The sequence below is a fragment of the Rousettus aegyptiacus genome, unplaced genomic scaffold (assembly GCF_014176215.1).
Source record: "Rousettus aegyptiacus isolate mRouAeg1 unplaced genomic scaffold, mRouAeg1.p scaffold_m13_p_17, whole genome shotgun sequence".
In the NCBI taxonomy this organism is placed as follows: Eukaryota; Metazoa; Chordata; class Mammalia; order Chiroptera; family Pteropodidae; genus Rousettus; species Rousettus aegyptiacus.
The window spans coordinates 28,761,619-28,789,342 of record NW_023416292.1 but is presented as its reverse complement, the minus strand read 5'-3'; the positions used below and the strand labels follow the sequence as shown (position 1 = coordinate 28,789,342).

The 27,724-nt window shown below is 46.2% G+C and overlaps 1 protein-coding gene across 6 annotated transcripts in view; it reads left to right on the top strand.

Annotated features, from left to right (window-relative positions):
- PDE4DIPP2 (myomegalin) overlaps nucleotides 1-27,724 on the top strand; it is a 152,098-nt gene that overhangs the window by 7,566 nt on the left and 116,808 nt on the right. For 5 of the 6 annotated variants that reach the window (XM_036234995.1, XM_036234996.1, XM_036234992.1 and 2 more), the window contains exons 2-3: nucleotides 19,274-19,329; nucleotides 23,235-23,386. In XM_036234995.1, the coding sequence (XP_036090888.1) occupies nucleotides 19,274-19,329; nucleotides 23,235-23,386 (208 nt within the window). Of the gene's footprint in view, nucleotides 1-5,196; nucleotides 5,503-19,273; nucleotides 19,330-23,234; nucleotides 23,387-27,724 lie in introns of those variants that run through there. The other variant, XM_036235000.1, reaches the window with a different exon arrangement.

Here is a 27,724-nt window from a genome sequence, read left to right as displayed (position 1 = left end):
CTCCATCATCAGATACACATAAGTAGTGGGTGTTGAAATGATGAGGGGAATTGTATGAGTAAATTACCCCCAGCTGTCTGAAGGCTCGGTCAGAATTTCTTGCCAGCTGACAGACAAGAGTAGCTAATGAAGAGGATAGATCTGAACACACACACACATGCGCGCACGCACACGCACACACACGCGCGCACACACAGTCCTCAAAATAAGGGGATGCTGGAAGATAAAGGGAGGAATACAAATGAAGGAAATAGCCACTTTTCTGTCCCTAGAACTCTAGCCAGAAAGTGAGGGAACTCATTTATTCAGCTTCCTTGCCAGTGCCTTGGTCTCGTAAGATAAATCAGCTGAGAAATGAAAAATCTGGGTCACTGGCCTAGCCCTAGAGAGCAGTTTGGAGCAGAACCGAAATTAAAATTCACATCTTCTATACAGGGTTGGAATGCTGCCTGGTACGTAAACATTAATACAAAAAAATAGCTATGATTTACTGAATGCTTAAAACGTGCTAGGCAACAAATGAAACATTTTTTATATATCATCTCATTTTATTTTCACAACTACCCTATTAAGTAGTTACTGTCATGAACCTTATTTTACAGTCGAGGAAGCTAAAGCGCAGAGTTCATGTAACTTGTCAACATCACAGGGCTGGGCATTGACAAAGTGGGTGTGTGGACTTGGACCCAGGTCTCGCTTGCTCCAGAGCCGGCCACCTGAACCACCTGTCGTGATGCCCGGCGGTGACGTCAGCGTCACTGCACCGCCCTTCCGGGTGGACGGGACCCTGGGCAGTCACTCAGAGCAACCGGGACCATTTCTCCTGTCACCAGTGACAGTTCAACTTTTTTTTTAAATAAAAGCACTCTTTTTTCTAATACCCGATAAAGTTTTGTATTACCAGCACCTCTCAGGACCCTACTCAGATGTTACCTTCTTAATGAAACCTTCTCTAGTCAAATTTAATTAAGCACTCCTTCCTTTATCGTTCCTCTTGTACCTTTATTGCACTCCCTCAACCCGATCTGTGTTAGGGCTTGATGCCTGCCCGCCTGACTTTCCGCACTAGCTTTAAACACATAACATAATGCCTGGCATATGCTCTGTGTGTGTTTGTTGCACTAATGCTGACTCGAATGAATGAAGGTAACCAAACTGCCCCTGAGTTTTATCAGCTTGTGAGAATAAACGAAGTCCTGCGAGCATTAACTACCTCTGAACTCCCGCCCGTTCATTTAGGGAACGAGGTCTTTTACCAAGACCTCTTCGCCCAGTCAGTACTTTTGAAATTCCGCCTAAAAAATTCTTTAGCCAGACCTACCCATTCATTAAGTACATTTTCTATCTTCCACGTTCCGATGGGTAATGGTTTTGATAAATCTCTGCCACACTATAACACGAGTCGTTTTCCTTTTCGGCCCCCAGTATTGCTTTCTTCACAGTCTTGCCAGCAGTTCCCTCGGCGTCCTTCCAGCTTTCATGAACTCTCTCCTCGAGGCCTTCCCAGCTCCTGCTGCATCCAGGCCCCAAGGTCATTGCTAGGGTTTTGTTATAGGAACGCGCCACTTACAGATACCAAACTTGGTTCACTTAGTAAACTACTCCAAAATGTATAGCTTAACACACCCATCACACACAAAGCATTTTATTTATATAGCATGATTTGGGGGAGCAGTAATTCCTGCATGACTCAGCAGGACAAATTTACTCCAAGAGCCCCACGTGGGGTTGCTCGATTATGTCCCGCTGATGCCCAGGTCCATCTGGAAGGTCCAAGACTGCTTCACTCAGAAGCCTGGCTCCTTGGTAGGAACTGCTGGGTGGTGGGCTCAGCTTGGCCCCCTCCCTCTTCCGATGTCATCTCAGGGCCTCTCCATAGGGATTCTCTTGCAGGGGCTTCAAAGGCAAGTCCCCAAGAGTCTTGCGTGGAAGCCGCAAGGATTCCTTTTGAATTAGCCTTGGTAGTCCCAGAACTTCTCTTACACTGCGTTCTATGGTGAAATAAGCCTCGAAGATCAACCCAGATTAAAGATGGCGGCGGGGGTGGGGCGGGGAGCACTTTGATTCCATCCCTTAGTGGGAGAAGAAAGAAAGAATTTGTGGTCATCTTTAATCTACCACAGACACTCTTATCTTTGCAGAACGATTCCTCCTTGTCTGGAAAAGACATTTTTTAAACCCAAGATTAGAGAGATGGGCCTGGAGCTGTGAGGGACAAAAGAGACGTTTGCTGACTGACTAACCAGGTCAGCTGAGTCGCCGCAGTGATCAGGGAAGTGACACAAGCTGCAGACAGAGTGCTCTACCGTCTAAGTCTCGGCGAATGTTGGGGGCCGAAATCAGGGGAGGGGTGTGTATGCCGTGTGGGTAGGGATGACGTGCTGGAGCTAACCTGGTTTCACACCGCAGCTTTGTGAACCTAGGCCGTTTACTTCCCCTCGCCGTGCCCCACGTAAGTCGCCCACAAAACAGAGATAAGGAAGCTCACCTCATTACGTTATTGTGAGGATGAAAGGAGCTAGTACTTGCAATGCTTTTAGAAGAGAATCTGGCACAAACATGTTAGACGCGGTTATCTTTATTATTGCCTTATAGTTTATGGAGTAATTCGTTTCAAGATACATCGCAAGTCTCTGCCAACTTGTTTACACTCCTGTACTCTACCAGGAAGAGAATATTCCCCAGGTAGCCACTGCTTCTTCAGTGAGGATCTCAGAATGAGAGATACATAAACCAGACTTGAACCGATGCCTAACCAATCCATACCTGAACCACACATCCTTGAGCGTAAGTGGATGTTCGCTGTACAATACTGAGATTTGGGAGTTCTTCGTTAAGCTGCATCATTTCAGCAAAATGATGACTAATATGATATGTAATATAAAATATGTAATATATAATCCTCGACCCAGCAGGATTTCATGATGACTAGCTACTACAGACGATGTTTTGCAAGTAAGCATATGACATAAGAACTTACTAGTTAATATTCTGAGAAATATAAAGTAAAATGAGATAAATTATTTCTATACTATATAGAATAGGTATATACCTAAATAGCTAAAAACTATTAAATTATTTTTCATCTATTAAATGAGGAAAATATTAAAATGATAAATCTTAGTGTCGTAGAGGTTGTGTAAGATGATAAAATTAGAAAGTCCTTACCCTAAATGCCTTAAGAAGTTATCCGAAGGAAATAATTCAAAAGAATGAAAGGACGAAGGCAGGGAATCTTCATTAAGGCATTGTTTATAAGAGTCTAATATTAAAAAGAGGATAATTATACGGTAATATAATATTAAGTAAACTATGATTGTACTGTTATCGTGTAACATATAATCATTAGAATAAATAGGAGCAAGTATTTAATAAATGAAAAGGCAGATATAAACATATCTAAGCTATAATCGTAACTACGAAAACTCTTATGGGATTACAGGTAATTTACTTTCTACATACTATTCTTTATTTTTCAAATGTTTCACAATGAGCGTGTTATGAACTTTGTGAAAAAGTAATTTTAAAAACCAATGAGCATATTTTTAGCCTCATTTCTGAGACCCCACCCTTTATCTAGCTCATGCTACTGTTTCTTGAATGCAGTACAGGTCTGGCTATAGACAGAGGCCCTCTCCACACTCAGCAGCCCATAATTTGATTTGAGACAAACTAAATATAGCACCAACTTGGAGATGGAGGATACAAATCTAACTTTCTCTGCCTTTTAATTTTTATTTTATTTTATTTATTTTTGTTTCAGAGGCAGCAGGAGAGTCTCTTCCAGGCAGGTGGCCTATGAGCCTTGTCTCAGATCAAACTAGACCTGAAGGTCCAATTTAAATAGTTTAAAAATGTTTCCTGGGAACAGTCTAAGCTCAGAGCACTGTGGCCTTAGGTACAAGCTACATGTCAAAGTCAGGGGATTCTAGACTGGGGGCCTTTCGGATGGTTCCTCTGAATTCACAAAGGTTTGAATGTTCTCCTACCCTCCCAGACTCTATTCTGTACTGATAATTAGGAGAACTAATTCAAGAGGTGGGAGGCGGGATGACAGTTTGCTCCCAGGATACTCAGGCATGCTCCAGTCCTTCCTGAGATAAACTCTTAGGATGCCTGAGAGAGGCAATTCATCCTAGAGAAGCCTTGTTGGTCTCATCCTCAGAGAACAGGGCTCTGGGGCCGCACTGAGCAGAAGGCAACCTGCTTCAGAGCCTTAGCAGAGCTTTGGAGCCTTTCAGGATCTGAAATCCATCATCTGTGGAACAAATATAACCAAATCAGCATTGCCACGTGTGGGCTCCATAAAGCTTTCTGCATTTATGGAAAGGTCAGTGGTAATGCTAATAATAACTGACTATGTCACTTAGTAAAAACGTTTTATTTTAGAGCTAAAAAAAGGAGCTTCAGGGTGGTAAGCACTTTAATTATAGCATGCCCGACTTGTTTAACCCTTGTTAGGTAAGTAGATGGTACAGGGTCTCAGGCAGTGCCGGGTGCAAAGACCGTTCTCCGTCCTCTTAGAACAGTCGTAGGTCCTGGCAGCTGCTGACTCGGACGGAGCCTCAGTGGGAAGTGCAGGAACCCTCCCCCCTCATGCAGCCAGTGGGCCCAGTCTGCCTCTGTGCTTGGGGAATGGAAGCCCAGGAGACAAAACGCCGTGAAACCAGGGCGTGTGTGAGAGGGAGGCAGCTCATAAGGCTGCAAGGTTTGGTTAGGATGCTTCCTTTCCCGAGGAAGTTTCCTGTCCCCAAATGAATGGTGAGATTGACACGTCAGACCTCTAGGAAAATAACATCATGTCCTGTGACCACCTGGCGTGGGCATCTGCGTTCAGCCAGGATCGCACCGAACACCTTCCTGGACTCCAGCTCTGGCGGGGGGCGTTGCGGGGGGGGGGGGAGATGACCTGCGGGCGGGGCGATGCGGGCACGCGTGCGGACCTCCCCTGCAAATTCTCCCCGCAGTCGGCTGGTTTTTCCCAAAGCCCCTCAGTGGGTCAGGGGCTTGGCACTGCGTCCCCTAAGCCCTCTGTACCCTCTGCCGACATCACGGAGACAGGGCGGGCGGGCGGGTGCGCCCCGGCGGCTGTGACCTGGGCGGCGCAGCCCCAGCACGCTGTCGGAGCCCCGCCTCCTCGCGGTGACAGCTCAGCTGGTGCGGAGCCGCTCGTGCCAGCCAGTCGCGTCTCAGCCTGCGCCGCCTCTGGCTCCAGCTCCCGAAACAGCTCGGGGCGCCGCTGCGCCCCGCGTCCAGCTCCCCGCCAGTCCCTCCCTTGTGCCTGTCGCACCGTTAGCTGGAGGTTCGGCCACGTCAAATCGGTTTTCTGGAAAGGCAGCGAGCAGAGAGCCCTGCGGTCGCTCGCTGGCGCGGCAGGAGGGGGCCGCGGGTAGAGGGGCCGCTGCCCTGGGCGCTGGCGGCCGGTGGGCGAGGCGCCGCGGCTCCCAGGCGGCGTCCTGAGCCGAGGGACCGCGCCGGGAGGATGGAGCGGACGTGGGCGAGGTAGGCGAGCTGCTGCGTGCTGCGGGCCGGGTCGCCCGCCCCCAGCCTCCAGCCCTGCGCCCTTTCGGGGGTCGCCCTCAGCACTGGGGTCTTGGACAGCCGTTCTTTTCCTTTGCCCCCCGACTCCCGAATCCCCAGCCCCCTGCCCGCGGGCCTCCCGCACCCGCACGCGTTCCGTTCTGGCGTTTTCCTTGCGTAACGAAACCCCTACCTCTTCCCAATGTTAAAAATACCCAGTGAGGCTGCGTGGGAGTTTCTGCAGAAAGCTTCCTCTGCTGCGTGCTCTGCAGACGAGAAGGATTCCCACGGGTCTTTCTCGAGACACCTTTGATTTCAGATTCCTTGGGAAATCGCAGGTTTCCTGTCACGCTGCCACGTTTTCCTGCTCAACCTCCCCTCTCCCCCCGCCCCCTGGTCGCACAAAGGCGAAGGGGCTGAGCGCAGAGCCCGGCACTGCCCATCTCCAGAGGCTCCAGTTGGAGCTGACTTTGGGCGAGGGAAAAGAGAAGAAGAGACCAGCGCGCCCTTGGAGGCCGCGATCACGGCCTGCTTTTAGGTCGCATTTTGGAGAAGCCAGATGGAATTGCTTTTCCTCTAGATCCTACCCCTCTCCTCAAATATACTTTAAAATGGAGCTCGCTGAAGCCTCTGAGATGATGGATGAGACAAAGACTTGATTTCTGGTGTTCAGTGGGAGGGCAGAGGGCCGGGGGTGGGGGGGGGGGAGGCTTCAGAGGTGTTTCCATAACAGATGGTCCCCTCTCCAAGACTTCACCTTGCGGAACTGGAGTGGGGCCCAAGAGTGTCCCGAGTCCTCATAAGGGAGGGTGGACAGACAAACGACAAGGAAGGGAAGTGTGTGCGCTGGCCGGTGTTTGTGAAAAAGACCTGGGGGATTTTAGCTGATTGTTCAACAGGAGTGAACTGTGTGATGTGAATTTTAAAGGAAGAGCGAATGGCTGCTCAGGGCGTGCTGATAAGGAGTAGCTGTCTAGATTTGCCACTGGCGATTCTACTCTCGCTCTTCTCTGGCCTCTGGAGGGATGCTAGATGAAAGGAGCTCACTCAAGAGGCATGGGGGCGGGGGGACTGAACACCATCCCTGGAGGGGTGTCCAAAGGCCCCGGGCTCTGTAGCCTGGGAAAGTGAAGACTTGGGCGGAGGGCTGGATAATGTAGCTCCCTTAGGATATTTGAAGAGCAGTTGGTGGTACAGGGAGTAGATGGATTTGGAATGGGTGAGGAGGTAAGCTGTGGGGAGGCACCTTACGACTGAGTGGAAGGGAGAACTCAGGTGACCCACCCGGCGGTGAGGACTCCTGAGTTATTCTGGAGTTAGTCAAGCTAAGGTTGGATGACCGCTTGACAGGGATGCGAGTGAGTGTATCAGGGCTTCTTGCTCTCTGTGCTTTTCACGCTTAACTTTTTAAAACTTTAGGTGTGATAACTTCAGACAAAGTGAGAAAAAAATTTCTAAAACTCACAAGTCATACGTTTATAGTTCGATTAATCTCACAGAGTATACCTATATAACTGGCAATCAGATCAAGAAAGAGAACATAACCAGTACCCCTGAAACCCTTGTGATCTCAAGGACAACTGTTATCCAAACTTCTAACACCATAGATTAGTTTTGCCTGGTTTTGACCTTTACGTAGTAGAATTATCCATGGTGTACTCTTTTGTAACCGGTTTCTCTCGCTCAGTCTTATGCTTGTGGGATTCTTTCACACTGTTGTGCATAGATGTTCATTTTGGCTTTTGTATAGAGTTCTATAGTATGTAAATGTATCAAGTTTATTTATCCAGCCTCCCGCCAATGAGCAGGGCAATTTGCGCTTTGGGGCTGTTACGATGGAGTTGCTGTGAGCATCCTTGCACGTGTCTTTTGGTGAACAGATGTACATTTCTGGTGGGTAAATACATAGAAGTAGGCTCGCTAGGTAATAGGAAATGCATGTTCAACTTTATTAGATACTGCCAAATAGTTTTGTAAAGCGGTTACAAAGAGGATTTTCAGAGGGCTGAGACACAGTGAAAGGGTGTTCCATGTCACTAGTCATCAAAAAAATACAAATTAGAACCACGGCGCCATACCGCTATTACATATCAGATGGCTGAAATGAAAAAGACAGAAAATACCAAACGCTGATGAGGTGGCACAGTCAGAATGCTCACATTTTTTCTGGTTGCCCCGACCCACACTAAGAAATGTATTTGCATTACAAGCAAGTACACTCCCATATGTAACCGAAACCAAAGTTTCAAGTAAAAGTACTTAACCTTACTATGCGTTTTGTACTCTCATCTTTCCTACCCTGTTCTTTTTCTTTAAAAAAAAAAAGGGGGGGGGGTGTGACTCACTAAATTTATTTCACCACCTAATGGGTCACACATGGAAAAATCCTGTAATCATATACCATAACTGATGTCTCAGAGTCTTCCTAACTCCCAGCTAAGTATGATCAGTTTATAAACATTTGTTCAAAATGTGAGAGCCCAGTACAGACCAGGCACTGTGCTGAATGCTGAGGGTAAAACGGTGAATGAGGCTGGATTTCTGTCTTCTCATTGTCTATAATTCTAATAGAGGCTGAGGCAGACACATGGGTTGGCTGCTCAGTGGAGGAACACAGCTTGGGGGAGTCAACGAATAAAAGTTAACTGTGAAGCTACCATTTATTAAGCTCGCGTTCGTTAGTTTATATGTTAATCCCTTTACCTACTCAATCCACTCAACCTTCATGCCCCGTGAGGTCTGAGGTAAATCTAATTCCAAAAACTGCTCATAGTCGCTTCATTTGAGTATCGTAGGTAACTCCAGCCTGGCTCTTCATCACACCTCCTCCTCTCCACTGTATCTCTTGCAAGGACCCTTGTGATTACATTGGGCCCACCAGATAATCCAGGATAATCTCGCCATCTCAAAGTCCTTAATCACATCTGGAAGTCTCTTTTGCCATGTAAAGTGGCGTATTCATAGGTCCCAGATATTTGGAGGGCCATTATTTGGAGGACCCTGTTAAAGGCTGGGAAAATCATTACTGATTCTCTTGCCCCTTTAAGGAGAAATGTTCTTGTTTCCAGCATATGGGAAAGCTGAATAAATGTCAGATGATTCACATATGAACCTTCTACAATTTCCCTGAACAATTTACTCAAGAAAAAGTGAACTTGAGCTGTTTAAGGGCTACCTAATAAGATTGAACATTAGGAAAAGACAAATTAGTCTGTTTTGTTTTGTTTTATATTAACTTGTAATTTGATTTAATACAAGCATTAATTGTATTTGCCTGCTGCTGCTGTTAAAGTTCGGAGAAGGGAAGTAACATCCAAGAAAAATAGTGGATTGGTCTCAAAATTAAAAAATTTTTATTTTGTTTCTCCTCTCCCACATAGCTAGTGAAGCCTTCCAGTAGGACAAGGTACCCCTTTACTGCAGTTAAATTGCTCTTAAAAGATCCCCATTGATAACTTATTTGCATTCCTTTCTGCTTCATATTAAGTCTTAGTCTAGAGGAAGCAAGAACGTTTATTTCCCTTTGAATTCGTGGTGAGTCAGCAGAGTCCCATCTACCACTGCATAGTGAGTGACAACTAGAGATGGAATCCCCCCTTTCCCCAATTTATAGATGTGGCAGTTGAGGCGAGAGAGGCTGAGTAAGCATTGGACCTTGAAGATCTGGTCGATTCCAATATCTTTGCTCACAGCCGTGCTCCTGGTTTGCATATGGTACTTTTTAGTAGGGAAATGCTCCTTTTCATAATTCTGTTATTGAGACGTCTCTGGACATTGAATTTCCTGTTTAACATTCGGCACTTCTAGCAATTAATTTTCTGCATTTGGGGAAGGAAAATCTCTGCCTTCACCACTCTGACCTGCTTTTAAGTCAGGTCAGGAATTTGTCTTCGGCTCGAGGAATTTGTCTTAATCGGTGCTTTCGCCTCCACTTATTTCCCGCATCCTAGATTAGACTAGGACCCCCCCCCCCTTTCTTTTGTAACCTGCTAAGGCTGGATTGAAAATACGAGAAGACTGGGAAGGGGTCGGTTTTGTCTCAAATGAAAAATCAGCTGAACGTCCACCGTCATCACCTCTCCGTTCGGGTGACTCAGGGACGATTTACTCGTGGCGGTGTGAGCATCCATCCATTCATTCAGTGGCTGCCCTCGGACGCCACCATAGACACTGATGCTAATTTATAAGTAAAATCCCAACCAGGGCTCAGAACATTCCACGCGTTGTCTCTGGCAAAAATTCAAATAGCGTTTAAAATTAGAAGAAAGTCCAGAATAAGAGAGATGTCACGATGACCCAAGGTGGCTCTCTCCAATTCCATTTTAAGACATTTAAAGGCGCCGAGGACTTGTTTTCCTCTGTCTCAGAACGTCTTCTGAGTTCTGTGTGTGTCTACTGAGCGCGATCCAAACTTTCTTTCTTTTTTTTCTCATGGCTAAAGCACTTTATTAGTCATACACTATTTATAATAATAATAATAATAACGACATCATTTCATAGCACTTTAATAGTTTCTAATATAATTTCTCTTCATCTATCTTATGACTTCCAGCCCTTTTCTCTTTGCTCCACTCTGCAGAAAGTGTTTCCTCCCTTGGCTTCTCCAAGGCCAGCTGTGACAGGAGGTTACCGACCACTGGTGTTTCACGGGCGAGGTGGAAGGGGTGTGAAGAAGCATTAACTGCTGACGTACAGAAAACGCTGATTGACAAGGAAAACCGAATGATTTCTAGCTTTTCACGTAATCGAAGAATATGTTTATTTACCATTTTCATAATGTAGGATATAATTATTCTAAATGTAGAATAGCATGTCATGCGGAAGGGTAATACTTTATTTAATCGTTCCCCTATATTATGGCCTTTAGGTTTCCAATTCTTATTCTAAATAATACTTGATAAACATCTAGCAGCATAAAACATGTTTCATAGGATTTTCTAAAAATGATAAATGGTCAGAAGTAGAAGAACTATGGCAAATACTTCTAGTTCTTGAAAATACGCTGTAAATTGCTTAGGTTTTAGGCTCATATAACTCATAATAGCATAGAGAATATTTCATTCAATTTAAATATGTTTTTCGGGACCTAAGTCCCTACATTGCAGAAGGGGAAACAGAGGCACACACACACTGACATGAAGCGGCATGTACTGAGATATCCCAGGAGAACCTGCGGCGACATTCTCCACTTTAGCCCCTCTCTCGGGTGAGATGCTTCACTGCTGCTATTAACCTCTGTTCCCCTTGTGAAGTGTTTCCTGAAATGATAATAAACAGAAAAATGTTAAAGAAAAATTTAACATAAGAAAGTAAAAGTGGAAATAAATTACATAAAAATATGCGTACAGAGTAGGATGTCTACTGCAAAGGGAGAAAAAGAAAATACTTGTTGTCTTAGGTTATAGGATGATGGACAACACCCTTATACGCTGCTTTAAAACTAAGTCGATTCACGTTTTTATAACAGGAAGAAATTTACATTTATGTCTACCAAGTGGCGACATGTGAAGTTTGGAACTGAGTTGGTTTTTGAAAGATTCTTCTGTTCATTACTTTGAGGTTTCCAAGTTATTTGTGCCTTGGGAGCTGCGTGATTGACAGCAGACCTGGGGAGCTGGCTCCGGGGTGTCACCTTACTCACCCTGAGCTAAAATTATTGTGCGTGGGCCTCAATACGCCCATCATTCCCACCTACACACCTAGCCCCGCCTTTGCCAGGCTAACTGTTTATCCTTCAGAGCTTAGTTTCGGCATTACCTCCTTTTGGAAGTATTTTTTGGAACCTGGTTCTGGGTGTTTTCTGTAGCCAGAGCACGCTCTACCTTCTCTGTTATAGCATGCAGCTAACTGGTAGACTTGGTATCTTCCATATTCTAAGTTTATTGGATATAAGGACTGTCTTTTGTCTTTAAATCTTCCGCATTTTACATTGCTTCTAGCGCTCATCAGATCTGCAGTTAAGAGCTTTCCAGAGAACATTTCTTGCGGGCTCGTGCGAATATTCGTTTGGTAGGTCGTGGAATGGACATAGAGGTTGTTAGTGTTTAATGCCGTTCTACATTCGAATCGTACTTACTTGTTTAAGAAATATGCACCGAATGCCTGCTATGACCTCGACTTCTGGGTGCATGATAGTGAGTCTCGCTGTCAAGGTGGCAACATTCTAGAGTGGTCGGTCACCAGGCGCGAAGGTGCGTGACTGTCGCACCTGGAACTCACAGGTCACGTCAGCGCGTCACGAGCATGACCATCCTTTACAGCTCGGCGGCCCGCCAGACTCCCCACCCACATGACCCCCCCCCCCTCTAAAACTGTACTTCCTGAGCGCAAGGTCAAGTCCCCCATCTCTTCATTCTTCCTGCGTGTTCGGTTGAAACACGTCACTTACCCCGGTCCCTCCACTTCTCCATGTCTTCCAGGCCACCTGCTCTGTGTTCACGTCCCTGCTGAGCCTGGGTCAGCTACTTGAATCGTCCCCAGCTCTGCTTTAGACCCTCTTCCTGCCTTATCGATCCCCAACCTTTGGTGACCCTCGGGCGTTTTTATTATCCTCTAGGATTCTGTAAATTTGGTTTTAGTATGTCGTAAAACCACACTGAGAAGGAAGACGCCAGATTTTCCTTTTTTTCTAACCTCAGGCACAGTCTGTAATGTTGTTAAGACGGGGCTCCTCCTGCCCTCGTCCGCCTCCTCATCTTCCCCTCAATGGAGTCCGCAAAACCTTTGACTTCTATGATATACATAAAATCAAGATACAAAATTATATGTTCGGCGTCATTTCCGTTTTGTAGCATTTACACAAGCGTATGACCTGAAGAACGACTCACAGTAAATGCATAAAAAAATCTTTATAAATGTTGCCGTTAGGTGGTAGCTTTAATTTTATGATTTTTATTTTTCTCCATGCACTTTTTTTTTCTTTTCAAAATTTCTAGAGAAAAAGCACGTATTTCTTTTAAAATCATGAAACACAGACATCATCAAGCAAGGAAACAGGACAAGATCATGTGACTTAAAAGGCAGGCGAAAACAGAAAAAAAAAATTGTCTCGCTCTTGATGTTTGGCCTTGGGCTCTGAGGTGACCAAGCCCACTGCCTCGGCATACCCAGCGCCCCGTGAGTCGTGGTCATTAGTGAGAACGGAGGTCTACAGACTGCATTGCCGGGGCCAAAAGGGAAAAAGCACAGTGACATTTTAGAAGTGGGTGGGAGCCCGTGTACCATCCCCAGGGGGATATGACTGAATCCGAAGCAGATTATTTAAACATTTCTTTTGAAAGAATGCTACCAGTGTCTTGGCTGATTCAGGGCAGGGAGAGGAGAATGTATTAGCTCTTTGGACTCCTGATAAACTCACAGGGCCAAGTGAGGAAAACAAGTTACCTTTTTACAGCATTAAGTGGTTTTAGTGCAGGGTATAAAACCTGAAGTTATTGCAGATGCACGAGACGCTCGCAGCTCCCTGTGGCCGGCCATGGCGGACTTAGCGTTCCAGAACACGGCCTCCCAGGGCTCCATTTGGCTAAGGTCAATCTCAGTGAATAGACCCTGTTGAGTGAAGGGAGTAATTGCAGGCTGTACCGGAGAAAAGCGGGTGTTACTGTGCTGCTGCCAAGCCAGCCCACAGTTAGTCGGCGCACCGAGGGAGACTCACAAGCGATGCTCGCTCTGTCCCGAGTGGCCTTGCCAATTAGGCAGTCTAGCTTGCAATTTTATAATGATAGGTCTTGAGATGAGGAAAAAATTATACTCTCACTGTATGTATTATATGATAGTCTTGTGCTCTGCATCTGTGACTTCTACCCTGTTTTGCATTTGAATATACGTTTTTGCAGCTCTGGTGCCAAATTGGGGGAGGTGTATCTGGCAATATTTGGAATGCAGGAGACAGATAGACTCAGTGTGTTTCCCGGCAAGAGAAAAAAAGGGCCCGAGGAGAAGTCTCAGGGCTTATTCACTAATGGCCTTTTCCTTTGTGATTGTGTCTGCTTCTGTCACCTCTCCTGTCTGTCAATTTATTCTCTCGGTCTGTTAGGGACAATGCCCAGTGTGACTACAGAAGAGGGTCAAGGAAGGCATGGCTATTTAGAGGAATTTGGGTAGAGAAAATAATGGATGACTCACTTTTCAAGCTAGGATCTATATAAGAAGTCATACTTGCCACTTCCCTTTTAGGATTTTAGTCACTTGTCACATGGCATCTGCTCTACCAGTACTCACATACTTGGTGTGAGCCATGTCCAGTGGGGGTGAGTGAATGTCCCGAAAAACAAATTCGTGTCAGGATTTGAGTCCAAATCTCACCTCCTTCCCACAGTAGCGCCACCCACCCTTCCTTTCACCTCACTTTCTCAGGGATCATTTCCCTGGAGTCGAGGCAGGTACAAAGGGGACTCACTTACCCAGTAAATATGGGGGTACAGATAGGGTGGACAGGATTGAGTAAAGATATAGTTTTTAAGTTTCTGAGCCCACTGGCCAACTAGCTGTATAATCTTGGGCAAATTAACCTTATCCTTCTGGACCTCTTGAAGTAAAATTGAGGTTACAGTACCTGTTTTTTAGGATTTTGTGAGGATTGAGTAAGTTAATGCCTGGGAAGTATCGGGCACTCTAAATTGTAGTGGCGGCATTGGGGGTGGGTGTCTGAATAATGATGATGGCCTTCAAGGTTAGTGTTGAGGAAAATTCCGGTGTAAGAACTCATGAGGAACTATAAAGCTATGCACAGGCAGTCAGTCCAGAGAGTGAGGTCTTTGTTTCTAAGTTGGCGCTATTTGCAAAACTCTATCATTTCAAAATTATCAGGGCCAAAACTTCACACATTAAAGAAAGTAGGCCACCATTCTTCTCCTTCAGGCTCTTGAGTGTCTGCAAGGGTTGAGTGTGGATATAAATTAAAAATTTGAACAACAGGTCTTTGAACATTCGAAAGGTTTCTTTCATTTGAACCAGATTCTAGGAACTCATGTCAAATGAGCTTTAGGAATATGGGAATCAGAATGTGTGTTTGGGTTCAGTGTCTAGTCGTGGGAGGACCCCAGTAAATGGCACACATCAGACACATACCCCGCCATTCTGAACCTAATCCCCTGTATTTTTCCTATCTTTTATTGAGGGTATTTATTAGCAGAGCAATGTATATCATGTCAAAATATGTTCCCTAATTTTTTTAAAATAAGAATTAATCCTTTTTTTTAAATAAAAATAGTAATAAAAAAGGAAAATATTGACTTCTAGTTTCTACCATTCCAAACACCCAGGCTTTTCGCTTCTCCAGATTCTCCGCTGATCTGTATCTGCAGGCGTTTTTGTGATAGTGCAAGTTAGTTTTGATCTTTTCTTGCTGACGTTATTTTAAATCATCTTTGTGGGTTCTAAGTGGTTAGATAAAGCTCCAGTGTCTGAGGTGGGATGTACAAATCAAGAAATGGCTTCTCCCTTGACTGCCCTGAATAGTGTTACCTGAGGGTTAGAGTTTGGGGAGGATTTGGAAGGGGCGGTTAAAAAGGAAGTTGGAAGGGGTCCTGGGGGTCATCTATGCTTACTTGGGTGGGAGGGCACAAAATGGAAGCCCTTGAACACACCCTTGATTCTCCTATTTTGGGGCCTTTGTCGTATTTTCTTATATATTCATACCAATCCTTCGAGGCCTAGATTCCACGTTCTCTGTTTTCTGTAGATTTCCTAGACTCCCCAACCCATAAGGACAAGTGTATGTATGTGATTGCCCTGGGGAGGGGGCCTGAGCAATAACCACCCCTTTGGGAGTTTAGACACTCATGTGGGAAGAGATAGTCCAGGGTTAATTACCTTAATAGGTGAGACTGAGTAGGAAGAAATAATGGGGCCTGGACAGACAGCAGCTCTTTAGAAATAGTTGGGGAATGACATCGGCCCTGGGGTTTCTCCTGCTGCTTGTAGGCTCGTTGCACAGGCTGCTTGGTCATCGTAAAGTTGTGTGATCGCCACCTGGCCATGGACTGTGAAAATTATTGGAAGAAACGATAAGAGCACAGTTTGACAGCATCAGAGTATCAGCGTGCAGCAGATGGCTTTGAGAGGAGCAATCCCTTTCTGATCATTCCCAACCTGAGCACCCAGGGAAACTGTAGGAAAAGCTGGTACTATGGAATATTGAATGTCGATGCATTGTTTGAGTCCAGTGTCTTCGTCGCTACTTACGAGCAAATCGAGAAAACATGGGTACCAATGTACCGTATTCTTGACTATAATAATAAAATAAAATTTAAAAAGCGTGGGTAATATACCATGCGGAAGCTAAGTGGGCGAACAGCTGGTGGGTGGGTTGTGCTAGCGAAATGCTTGGCTCTTCAAATTAAGCAGGAGAGTGTCTTGGTAAAAACTAATAGACGTAATTTTAGTGGAATTGGTATCGGTATGGACAGATTGATGACGTCGGGAGAAAAGGATAAGGCTCATTGAGGGGAGGTACAGTTAGTTTATACAGGAAAATAACATTTAAGGTAAAAGCACCCCGGGGGGAAAATCATACATGTGCATCTGTGCGGGGGAACTGTGTGTGCCCTGGCGAACCACACGCCCGCTGAGCGTGAGTCATTCATGGACTCGTGTGAAAAAAAGAAATCTAGAAACCCTTGGATTCGAGAAACTAGGACAAAGGATGTACAAGTTGTTTCCAGACTTGGGTAATGCAGAAGAATTTACCAACGTGCGTTATTGCTGCGTGTGTGTGATTTCGTGCGGGGTGGGGCGAGCTGGGAGTCTGTCCCTAGCACACTCCAGTTCTCTCTGCGCTTTATCAGATGTTGTCACAAACTGCAGTCCCCTAGACATATGCCCTGTGTTTCACTACGAGCCCTTCCCCGGGGGGAGCATCAGATTCCTTACCAGCCTTTTGGAGCAGCTGAGTGAGCCCCACTCTCTGGCAATAAGAGGGAACTTGAGCTGTTAATAGAGTTTAAGTGGGTTTTTTTTTTACAAATCTCCTGAGACTACAGTAAACCCATTAGCTCAGTACCCATTCAAAGTGACCTCCGTACCCCTCCAGTTATCGATTCACCCCGGGCAGGCAGCTAGCTCGGAGTGGGGATGGGTGGGGTGGAGAAGGTGACATATCTCGTGGGGCCAATATACGTGGCCTTGTTGTAACCCGCTCCTGATCTAGAATGTGGAATCTTTGGAGCAAGGAGGATTGAATGAGATCATGTGTGGAAAGTTCTTTGGATCCTTGGAAAGTATTAAAATGGGTTTTATAGTTAAGCATCTATTAGAATAGCATTGCATAATTATTACAAGGAACCTTAGAAATTCATGCACTTTTTTTATATAAATATTTGAGGAAACTGAACCCCAGAGAGGTCAAAGTGACTTACCTATAAGTCAGTTAGTAGCTTGTTATCGCAAATTAATGAATTCTGTACTGAAGCCAATAGGTTACTCCAGACTGTGTCTTAAAATGGAAAAGAAATTCTGTCTGCACTTGACCTATACCAGGGTAACAGCTTCTGAGACCTATAAGGAATCAGGCAAATATTCTAAACAAGCGTATGAGCTGGGACCACAAAGCCAGGGAGTGACCAGAACGGTGGCCGCCTGGGAACGTACACCCGTCCCGTTTAAAGGCTGCGGGATTCCACCATGTGTGGAGGCAGGCCCAGTGTCAACCCATCCATATTCCGAGAAAAGCGAGAAGTGGGTCAGCTTTATGTTGCCCAGGTGAAAGATGTCGGACGGACTGAACTTGGCCCGAGGAACAGTCGTGCTTCTGATGGCAAGCGCAGTCACCTGGGTCTGCGGGAAGACCAGGAAGCACTCTCTCCAATGCGTGAATAGTAACAGCTACGTACACGTTTCTAACCCCACAGAGTTCCCAAGATATTGTTCTGGCTGATGCTTTCTACATCCTGCCCCTACTTTATCTCAGCAGAGGGGAACCCATCTCTTCCACTGTCCACTGTCAGTGAAAGTTTTTAATGAGAAGTGGAAGGGGAAAGAGGCAGAGGGCCTGGAAGACCCACGAGCTGGTGATCTGCTTTGGAATAATAAAGAATTGCCACATGGTGGGCGTGGACCAATGTGCCCTCTCCGGGACTTAATTAAGTGAAGATTTATGCCAAGATCCAGCCTTGAGGCAGAGAAGAAAGAACATCAGCGATTTCTAAGCAAATGCCAGACTGTCCTCTGCTCCCCCGTGAATGTCTTCTGGCTTTCCAAATCTGTCTACGGGATTGTTTTTGAAACGACTAACTGGGAGCACCCAAGGTTTAAGGAACAAGCTGAATGTCGACAGCATCTCTCTGTGGGATCCGTACATTCATCCCTGTTTCCGCCCTCCACGCCCCACCCAGCCAGCCTGTTGTCAAAACAGAAGCTAGTCCTTTAAAAACACGCATCACTCAGTCCGGCTCCCTTTCTGACTCACAAGACTCAAGTGGCTAAATGCCCTCAGTGTCCCAAAAGGCTTTACACAATCTGCCCCCTGTCCAGCCTTCCATTTACTCCCCTGACTTCGCCCGCTGCTACCCACCCACCACTCACTCATTCTGGCCGGCCACACCGGTTTCCTTTCTGTTCCAAAAACGCTCCGGCATGCTCCCTCCTGAGAGCCTTTGCGTTCGGTGTTCTCTGCTTCGAAGACTCTTTCCCCAGACACCATCATGGCTACCCTTGGTGCTCTTTAGAGAAACCTCGCCTGCTGAAAGTTGCCACCCCCCAGCCCCCATCCCCGTCCCTCCAGCGCCCCCAATCCCCATTCCCGAATTGGATTTTTTATAGTACTTGTCCCTGGTGGCTACGTTTCCCTTCCTGTGAGTCCCATGAGTGCAGGCATCATTGTCTGTTTTGCTCACTGCTACATTCATGGAGCTAAAGTGCTGCCTTAAAACAGAATAGGTCCTCGATAAGTATTTGTTAATACATTTTGAGATTTTATTCCCCCTTGTGTGCCAGGAATGGTGATGGATAAATACACCTCTTGCTACTGCATCGTGTTTGTTTGTTTGTTTTTTAACATTTCTATTAATAGACTTTGTCCGTCTTCCGAGTTTTCTATGTCCATTCTACTTCCGAAACATATCTTGAGGGTTTTTTGCTTCTCTCCACGCCACCGTCTTTCGTCTTAGTTACAGCCATCGGAAACTCTTACCTTCCCCAGCCACCCTTGTTCCCTCCACACAGGCGCACTCAGCAGCCTGCATGATCTAAACATCTAAATCTGGTCATTTACCATTCATTTCCTCATTTTAAATCCATTGCCCGTCTCATAAAGCTCACTATCCTTACGCCATCCCACAAGGCCATGCGTGATCGGGATGCGACTTTGCCTTTTTCTGTTCCTCTTACAGGCTGAGTTCCTTCTCCGGTCTTTGCTCTTGCCTGATGAGGGAACACTCTTCCGTTCCTATTTTTCCCTTTGTTGACATTCCCTTCATCTCAGTTTAAACGTCCCTTTCTTTGAGTCTCTCTGAATCTCTCTAGTCATTCAGATACTCTGCCTTTTCCTTTGTAGCATTTACCACATGGTAATGCAATACTTGCGGAAGTGTTTCTTTAATTATGACCTCTGTGTGTATTTATTGAGGATCAGAACCCTTCCCGTGGGGTTTGTCTGTGTATCTCCAGCATTTAACACCGTCTCTGATATGTAGTGAGAGCTTAATGAATAGTTATGGAGAAAAAAATGAAAAAGGAATGGAGGTATCTTGCCACCCCAAGGATCAGGGACCACTTGGGGCTGGTTATCTCATTAAGTATTTGTTTCTCTCCACAGAGATTATTTTGCAGAGGATGATGGGGAGATGGTACCCAGAACAAGTCAAGCGGCAGGTAAGGAGGCCGTGGGGCTTTGCCTTGCTAAATTCTTGGTTTCCTGCTAATTATAAATCCCTTGACTCATGGACCCTTTAAATTCATCATGGCGATGTCCTCAGACTTTCTGTGAATTTCCAAATATGCACATACCACAGTAGCACGTAATTCCCCATCTTCCCGGCACAATGCAGGAAATCATTACTAAAATACTTACGTAAACTCTTCATACTTTTAATGATGCCGTAGTGGCAGGATTAAGGTCACTCGTAAAATGATTGAAATAGATTCTGCTACTAAAATGAAATCTCTGCTGCAATTTACCGTGAAAATGGACATAATAGTAGTGTCAACCTCAGAAGTGAGATTGAGTGAGATCTTAATACAAAGCTTGTGAAGGAATGAGCACCCAGCAAATATTATTATTAATCATTCATAATAATATCGTACCATTACTGCCTAACATTAGCCAGGGATCTACGTAAATTATAAAACCAAAGTGAAGATAGCTCTCTTTGGGAGACGATTTTTCACAAAAACTTCTAATTACCTAAAGGTTTTACTTACTTTGCTAAGCAATGTGCCTTTTTCAAACTAGTCTTGAAGCACAGATGGTTCATATGCGCAATGTGGAAAAAAGTCTATAATTCGAATGTGTCGAGGACTTCAGAGTCACATAAAATTAGCATTTGTAATTGTATCTGTTAAATCTACAAATTCCTAGGATCTACCATACTCACTTTAGCATCAAGATCCTCCATTTTGAGGTAGAAATTGAAAGACTAGGGGCAAAAATGGAAGGGGGATAGAAAAAATGCTTAGTACAGGTAAGATATTAGGTCGGGTATTTTTATTTATTTCATTTAATCTAAATGAAAGCTCTTTCGGGTATTTTTATGTTCATTTTTACGGAGGCAATGAAACTCAGCAAAATTAAGAAGTTTGCCTAAATTCCCACAATTTGCCTAAATTCCTACCATCAGGATTTATATCTCTGCTCCCAAAGCTCTTATCCCACTAACCTAACCGTAAGGTGTCGTTCTGTTGTATCAGATTTCCTTCCATTTAACAGCCGATTTAATTTCACCTAAATGTGGAAGAAATCATTCTTCCTAACTCCTTTTAATTGAAACATTTAAATTTACTTAGAAATAATCAGAATATCAACAAAAGAGATGCAATGTTGTTCTTCCTCCTCCTCCTCCTCCTCCTTCCTCCTCCTCCCCTTCTTCTCCTCCTCCTCCTCCTCCTCCTCCTCCTCCATCTTCATCATCTTCTTATTATTATTAATCTGCAATCACAGAGTGTCATACAATTAACAGAGAACAATTATTTTGTACAAGCTGAATCGCAGACAATAGAAGATGGGAAAAATACGACCACTGTCTCTAATTTGTGCTGGGTACCAATAAAACCTGCTTTAAATTTCTGTGCTAATGGAAACCTCCATGCTCTGCCAGGCAAGGTGAGTTGGTACTGAAAACGCCACAAAGGACAGGGCCAGCTCTCTAAAAACACACTAGACACTATTAATTCTACAAAAATGAAAAACATTACACAGTGCCCAGTTTAAAAACAAATCGCATGGCCTTAAATTTCACTTTTTTCCCCTTTAAAATCGGTAGTGCAATGGGGAGGTAAATACTCTTAAACGAGAAAAACTGCCCTGGAACCACCTCATTTATCATCATTGTTTCTTCTTCATCTTCATCTTTCACCATCATCTTTCTGATCCTTTTGGTCTTCCTCTTTCTTTCTTTCTTTTCTTTCTTTCTTTCTTTCTTTCTTTCTTTCTTTCTTTCTTTCTTTCTTTCTTTCTTTCTTTCTCTCTCTCTCTCTCTCTCTCTCTCTCTCTCTCTCTCTCTCTCTCTCTCTCTCTTCTTTTCTTTTCTTTTTTTTCAGAGAATACTCTTTTGTGAGCATTTGTAAAAATTCTGAAAAGTTGATCGAAGTGTCTGGAGACTTTTTCTTTTACTCCTTCTGGCAAGTTTGCAGAAAGGAAGAGAAAGAGGGAGAGAGGGAGGGAGGGAGGGAGGAAAGGATATATTCTTCCATACCATATGCCTTTCCATTCTGCTGACAATGTTCTTTGCTGAGCAGAAGCTTTTTAGTTTGATATAGTCCCACTTGTTTATTTTTGCTTTTGTTAACTTTTTGTTCAGTGCCCATGCATATATGGTCGATTAATTTTTGACGAAGAAGACAAGAATATACAAGGAAGAAAGAGAGGGAAGGAGGAAAGGAAAAGGGAAAGGAAAGGAAAAAGGAAAGGAAAGGAAGGGAAGGGAAGAGAGGGGAGGGGAGGGGAGGAGCACGTGGCGCCATCTTGCCTCTTAGCTCCTTGCGATCTCCTTTGCCCATATGTCTCTGCCTAGCGAACTTTTCCCCCGTGAGGCACCCACACGGCGCATTTCTCTCTCATTTACAGTGATGCTCTCTCTGAAGCTCAGTGTATGGTGATGGCTGTCATTCTTTCTGACTTAAAAAAGTTGTTTCAGTGAGAAAGTCTCATTGTTTCCTTCTGCCAGTCAAGAAAAGATGTGTTTTTCTATGTCTCTACCTGAGTCCGCCAATCTGGGGCCCTCTGTGCACTGTGCTGAGGGAATCCCTGATTTCTTTTCTTTCACAGTGTTCCTCTCAGAGGCAGGCACGGAGGTAGCACAGAGAAGCCTTCACTGGCTTCTGCCAGGAGAGTGCTTCCTTTGACGGCATTTCTGCCTCCTTGCCTGTTTTTTTCCCTGTTACATCCCCTTAGACACTAGCACAGTATTCCCGTTAAGAAGGTTGGGTGGAGAGAACATGGGTGTGCCACTTTTTAGAAATGTAATCTTGCTCAAGCAAACTTTCTAACCTTTGTTTACTCATTAGTAAAATGGATTTAATGATCGCATCGGTCTATTTCACTGGTTTCAGTAACTTTATCAATGAAATAATTTTTTTGAAGCTATGTTTTAACCTGTAATGTCAGTTAAAGATGTCGGGTGTTACAACTGTTATTATTCCTAAATTATAATCTCTCTAGAGAGAGAGATTTGTAGAAATACTTCTTAGCTAGTAGCCTGACTTCAAAAAAACAAAAGAGGACATTTCAGTGATCTTTTGTCATGTGATGAAACATCCTAAAACAGGGCTCAGCAAACTACAGCCCATGGACCAGTTGCCATTTTTTTAAAATAAAGTTTTATGGCAACAGAGTCATGCTCACTCATTTACACATTGCCTGTGCCTGCTTTGAGTAACAAGGGCAGGGCTGACTAGCTATGACAGAGATGGCATGTCCCATGAGCCTAAAATATTTACTATCCGGCCCTTGAAGAAAAAGTTTGCCCGCCCGGAGCTTACAACAACGACTTATTACTTCTCACAATCCCGTGTGTTGGCAAAGTGGGCATTTCTTCTGCTGGTCTCTCTTGGGATCACTCAGAAAGCTTCCCTCTTCTGACAGCTTGCCTGGAGCTGAGGGTCCAAGATGGCTTTACTCCAGCGTCCAGCCGTTGGTGACTGGCCGCCAGCTGGGCTGTCTTCCTTCCCCCTGAACTTGGCCTTTCCTCCTCCAGGAGGGTGGGTCAAGCTATTTCACAGTGTGGTGGTCTTGGGAGTCTAAGAAAGCAAGAACAGAAATGCCAGGCCACTCAAGGCCTTGCCCCTGGAGCTCATACAGTGACATCTTCATAATATTCTCACATTCAAAGCAAGTCACTGGGCCAACCAGAATCAAGGGGTGGAGAAAGACACAGCGTTTCTTGGTGAAGACGCAGGAACATGCCGTTCCTCTGGCATGGACAGAAACCAGAGCTGTTCCCATGTCGCCTAGGATCTGTTTGTGTTCTGCGGGAACCGAATTTTGCGGGTTTATGTTGGTGAGAATGAGCCTAATGCCACCATTATGTAAACTTTTGTGCCGTTCTCTATTTCGCCGGCAGCTTTTCTTAGCGACACCAAAGATCGAGGCCCTCCAGCACAGCCACAGGCCTGGAGAAGTGCCGAGAAGCTCCCCTTTGGGCAGACGCATTACCTGAGAGCATTCGAGAAACCCCCGCAGGTGCGCACGCAGGCTCTGCGAGACTTCGAAAAGGTGAGTCACATAGGTGGGTAATTGTCGTCCCAACTGGAAGGACCACCAAGGGAGAGTGACATCCTACAAAAGTACGACCCTCGGCTTAGTCCGGATTGTGGCCGTGCTTGCTTACTTACCTTCACGGTGTCTCTTTTAAGAGCATTCGTCCCAATAAGCCTCTGGACAATAGGCTACGTGCTGAGTGCCGTGGTGCGTGGGCCATTGCCCCTGCCAGCGCTCTGCCTCATCATTTCCACCCCTGTTGCTTCTGAGATCAGTTCAGGACGTTGAAATGGCACCTTGAGAGTCTATAGCTGGACTACAATAAGCCCAGGGGACCTAGCCCGGTTGGCGGGCGTGTTCTCCGTAGCTGGCTTGGACCACTCTGCGTCGCTGGGTACCGTCGGAAGCATGAGTTGCCTCAGCCACAGTCATTTTCTTCTCACCAGGAATCAGTCATCAGTGTTGAAAAATGATTCAGCTCTTTCTCTTTAAATGTCTTACACAGCTTTATTCATGATAGCCAAAAATTAGAAAAAAACAAAACAAAACAAAACAAACCCAGATGTCTATCAACAGGAGAAGGGAGAAACTTTTGGGTCGTTTTTGTATAGTTGAAAACTACTTAGCGGTAAGAGGAAGGAACTAATGATCCATATACACGGATGATCCTCGCAGGCAAAAGAAGCCAGACACAAAGCACATGCCGTGCGAGCCCACGGCCGGACACACGGCGCGTGCACGCGTGGCAATGCGTGTGCTGCGTGTTCGTGCCCACCTGCCCCCCGGTAGACGAGGCACCCACCGGCCGAGCAGCAAAGCAGCTGGGACATCAGCTCCCTGCGGCAGCCGACGCGATAGGCATGAGGTACAGAGGTGGGGGCCGCCACCCCCCGGGGCTCTCAGAGCTACCGCCCGCTCCGAGTGTCCAGCCATCACTCCGAGTGTCAGCAGCAGAGGCCGCCGCTCTACGGGTGGGCCACTCTTCTGCACTTGGCAGCAAGCTGACCCCACGGGGCCGCCTCCCGGAACAGTCAGCGCTTTGCTCTCACAGGGTCAGACTTCCCCTCCGGGAGTGAGTCTGCCCCTCCCGCTGAAGGCTGCAGGCGGCTCCCCACTCTGGGGGCTCACAGAGCACCCATGCCACTGGCTCGGAGTCCAGCCATCAGAGCACGCGGCCAGGGCACCCGCTTCCCAGCTGAGGAGGGGTGGGGTGGGCCCCCGACTGCGAGGTACGCTGGCCACGTCGCGTGTTGCACTGTGGAATGTTGGCGTGGCCTGTGGAGGGTGCGGCTGAAGCATCAGCCCAGGGGCGGTGCTCTGTGAGGGCGGGGACCACCCTCCAGGGTGCAGGACCTGCACCAGACCAGAAACCTGGGGTTCAGGGACCAGGGAGCAGCTCCACGCGACATCATTCCCTTATCCTCAGATGTGGCCAAGGGCCGAATTACCGATTACGTCACACGGGTCCCTGGCCCCCTGGGCCCTGGATTGATCCCAGGAAGGCTGCTCAGTAGGACCCATCTACTGGCATTGACACGGCCTGTAGGGAGCACCCAAGATGTCTCACAGCTCTGTGGGCTCAAAAAAGGAACAGCTCTCGGGTGGCCCGTGGGTGCTACCCAGGGACCGGGCCACCAAGAGTACTGTGTAAATATGCCCCAAGACATGTGGGTTTCTTTCATTCTTGGACTGAGAGCTTTTGACATAAAATTATAAAATTCCAATTTCAACCAACAGTTAATAAAGCAGTATCTACTTGGGTTTACCCTGTCCTCCCTCAATTTGTAAATAGAAATGTTTCGCTAGGACCTAATATACATCCTACTAGATATTCCTGTGGACAAAGAAGATGCTCCATATCACATGTGCCTGAGAATCAAACAGCCTGCTCTCGGTTTGGCTTTGTTATTGCCCATCGTTGTCATGGATACCGTGTGTGTGTGTGTGTGTGTGTGTGTGTGTGAGAAAGGCAGAGAGTTTGCAGGAATAGTGAGCGACTATTGAAGACTAAACCTCTGGATAGCTGTGTTGGGCTGGTGGTGGGAGTGGGGGTGCTAACACCCCACCCCCTTCATCGTTTTTTGCCTTTGGATTCTGCCTCGGCGTAGAAAGGGCGAGCAGGGCTGCAGCATCCCTCGGAGCTGTGCGGGTGTTCTCTGGAAGCCAGCCTGCCCGCGTGTTCCTTTTGGAGGTGATTTGGAACATAGACGTGAGGGATGTCGCCTCCACCGATAGGCCGAATGGCCGGATGCTATGGGGAGAGGAAACATAAAGGGCCGAGTCGGGTGACCACCCGGGGCGACCTGACTTTCAGGTCCTTTCCTCTTGGCGTTCAGGTCTGATATCCCTGGCTCATCTTTCCTTCTCAGTGCTGAGAACCACTGGCAGGAGCCACGCTAGGAGACAGAAGAAGGGCCAGTAGAGATGGTTTAAGTCTCTCTCTCCTGCGTGTCAAGTAATAATTACGTAACAACCAGGAAGCTTTTGTGTCAGGGCTCGGAAATTGCGACTTTTCCGGGGTCATGGAGTTTACCTGCCATGGTCATAAATCCTGACGGGTTCTCAGGTCGGAAAGGTTTTTCATCTAAGTGATGCTGAGAAAAACTCCTTCCTGTGTGTTCTCTCACTGAGTACAGTCCCTCCCCGCCCCCAGCAGCTCTGGGATGGGTGAGACTGGAGCAGCACATGGTCACGACCAGCGAGCGCATCGCGATCCATGTCCAAGGTGCCGTTTTAAGTGTGTGCAGTGTTATTTAATGCCCGCCACACCCTGGGAGGGAAGCGTGGCTATTACTCTGGTTTACAAATGAGGGAACAAAGGCACAAAGAGGCGCGAAGGAATTTACCCCACGTCTCGTAACGTGGGCCTGAAAACTCTCATCATTTTTGTGACCTAAACGAGTAATACTTTCTCCAGTAGGGAGCTCAGCAGTGACAGCTGGGTGGTGAGGGGCGGACGGGAACCATTCGCTTCCTCCAGGTAAACCGGAAATCTACTCGGATCTCCGCAGAGTCTTATCACATGTTTTTTTTTACTCCACGAATTCTGAATTGCTTGCAATCCAAAGCTATTTCATACTTCCCGGTCTTCGCTCTGCCTGGAACACCCTTTCTCTCCCGTTCTGGGCCTGGTTAAAGCCTACCCATCCTTCAGGTTTCAGCTCGGGTGCCATTTTCTTTTTCTTTCTTTCTTTTTTTTTTTTTTTTTTTTTTTTAAGATGCTCTCCTTGACTCTCCCGTCTCAGAATGTTCACCCTGACTCTAAGCTCTTCGAGGGCGGGAAACGCCTATGCTCATCCTTTTTCTAGTCTGGAACCTAGCACAACGCCGGCACGTAGTACACGCTCACTCAACGTGCGCCGAGTAGGTAAACCTACTGGATCTGGATTTCTCTGGCCTCGTCGTCTCCAGCCGCTTCCGTTGGGTTGGTGTTTCCCTGGCCCGTACTCGGGATCCACTGACTGTATTCACCGCAAGTTGACTGGTTCTCAGGAGGATGTTGGTGTGTTCATTCATTGATTAGGATAGGAAGCTGGGAAGTCAAGAAAAGTACATTTGTTTTTAACAGCGAGTTTAAAAGAAGACCATTTTTCCACCTAAACTGGGATGCTAAAACGATACAGGCAAAGTACGAGAAAGAAGCAGAGACCTTTTGAAATATTTGGTAGGGCTTGTTAACGTCATAGTAATATCTAGTAATGATAAATACTATTTGAGTATTTATTATATACAAGGCACTTTTTGAGATACTCAATGTATTTTATTTCAGCTATTTTTTTTTCAGTTCATTTTCCTAACTTATGAGATAGATATTATTGCATCCATTAGACCAGTGACGAGACCAAGGCTCGAATAACTTACCTAAAGCTCTGCAGGTTTCGAGTGAGAGAACCAAGGTAACTCCAGTGATTTCCAAGGTTCTCGGGGGAAGTGAGAGGACCGTGCAGGTTTGCCTGGTGGAAAGTGCGCATGCGGCTTCATACATAGAATTAAAATGGCAGATGCTACAGGAAAGCTATGGTTTAGGGGCGGGGTGTCTGTGGCTCTAAGGTCCAGAGGGGGCCCCCACTGTTCTCTCCTGTTTACACATTTTCTAATAATGTTGTTTTCAATGTGAAAATGCCAGCAAACCCAGCTGCAAGGTTTGCCTAATTATAGTCCGAAGCCGGCTTTCCTGGAGCTGAATCCAGCCGCAGTGAGTCAGCCTGGAGAGGCCCCACCCCTCCTGGCAGAGTTCGCCACTTGGCTCTCGAAGTCTGTGGCGGGGGGAAAGACATTTCTGCAAGGGGCTTTCCCACCTTCACAGAGATCTGAGTTGCCGCGGTCTGCGTGTCCCGTTCTGGCTGAGGTGGG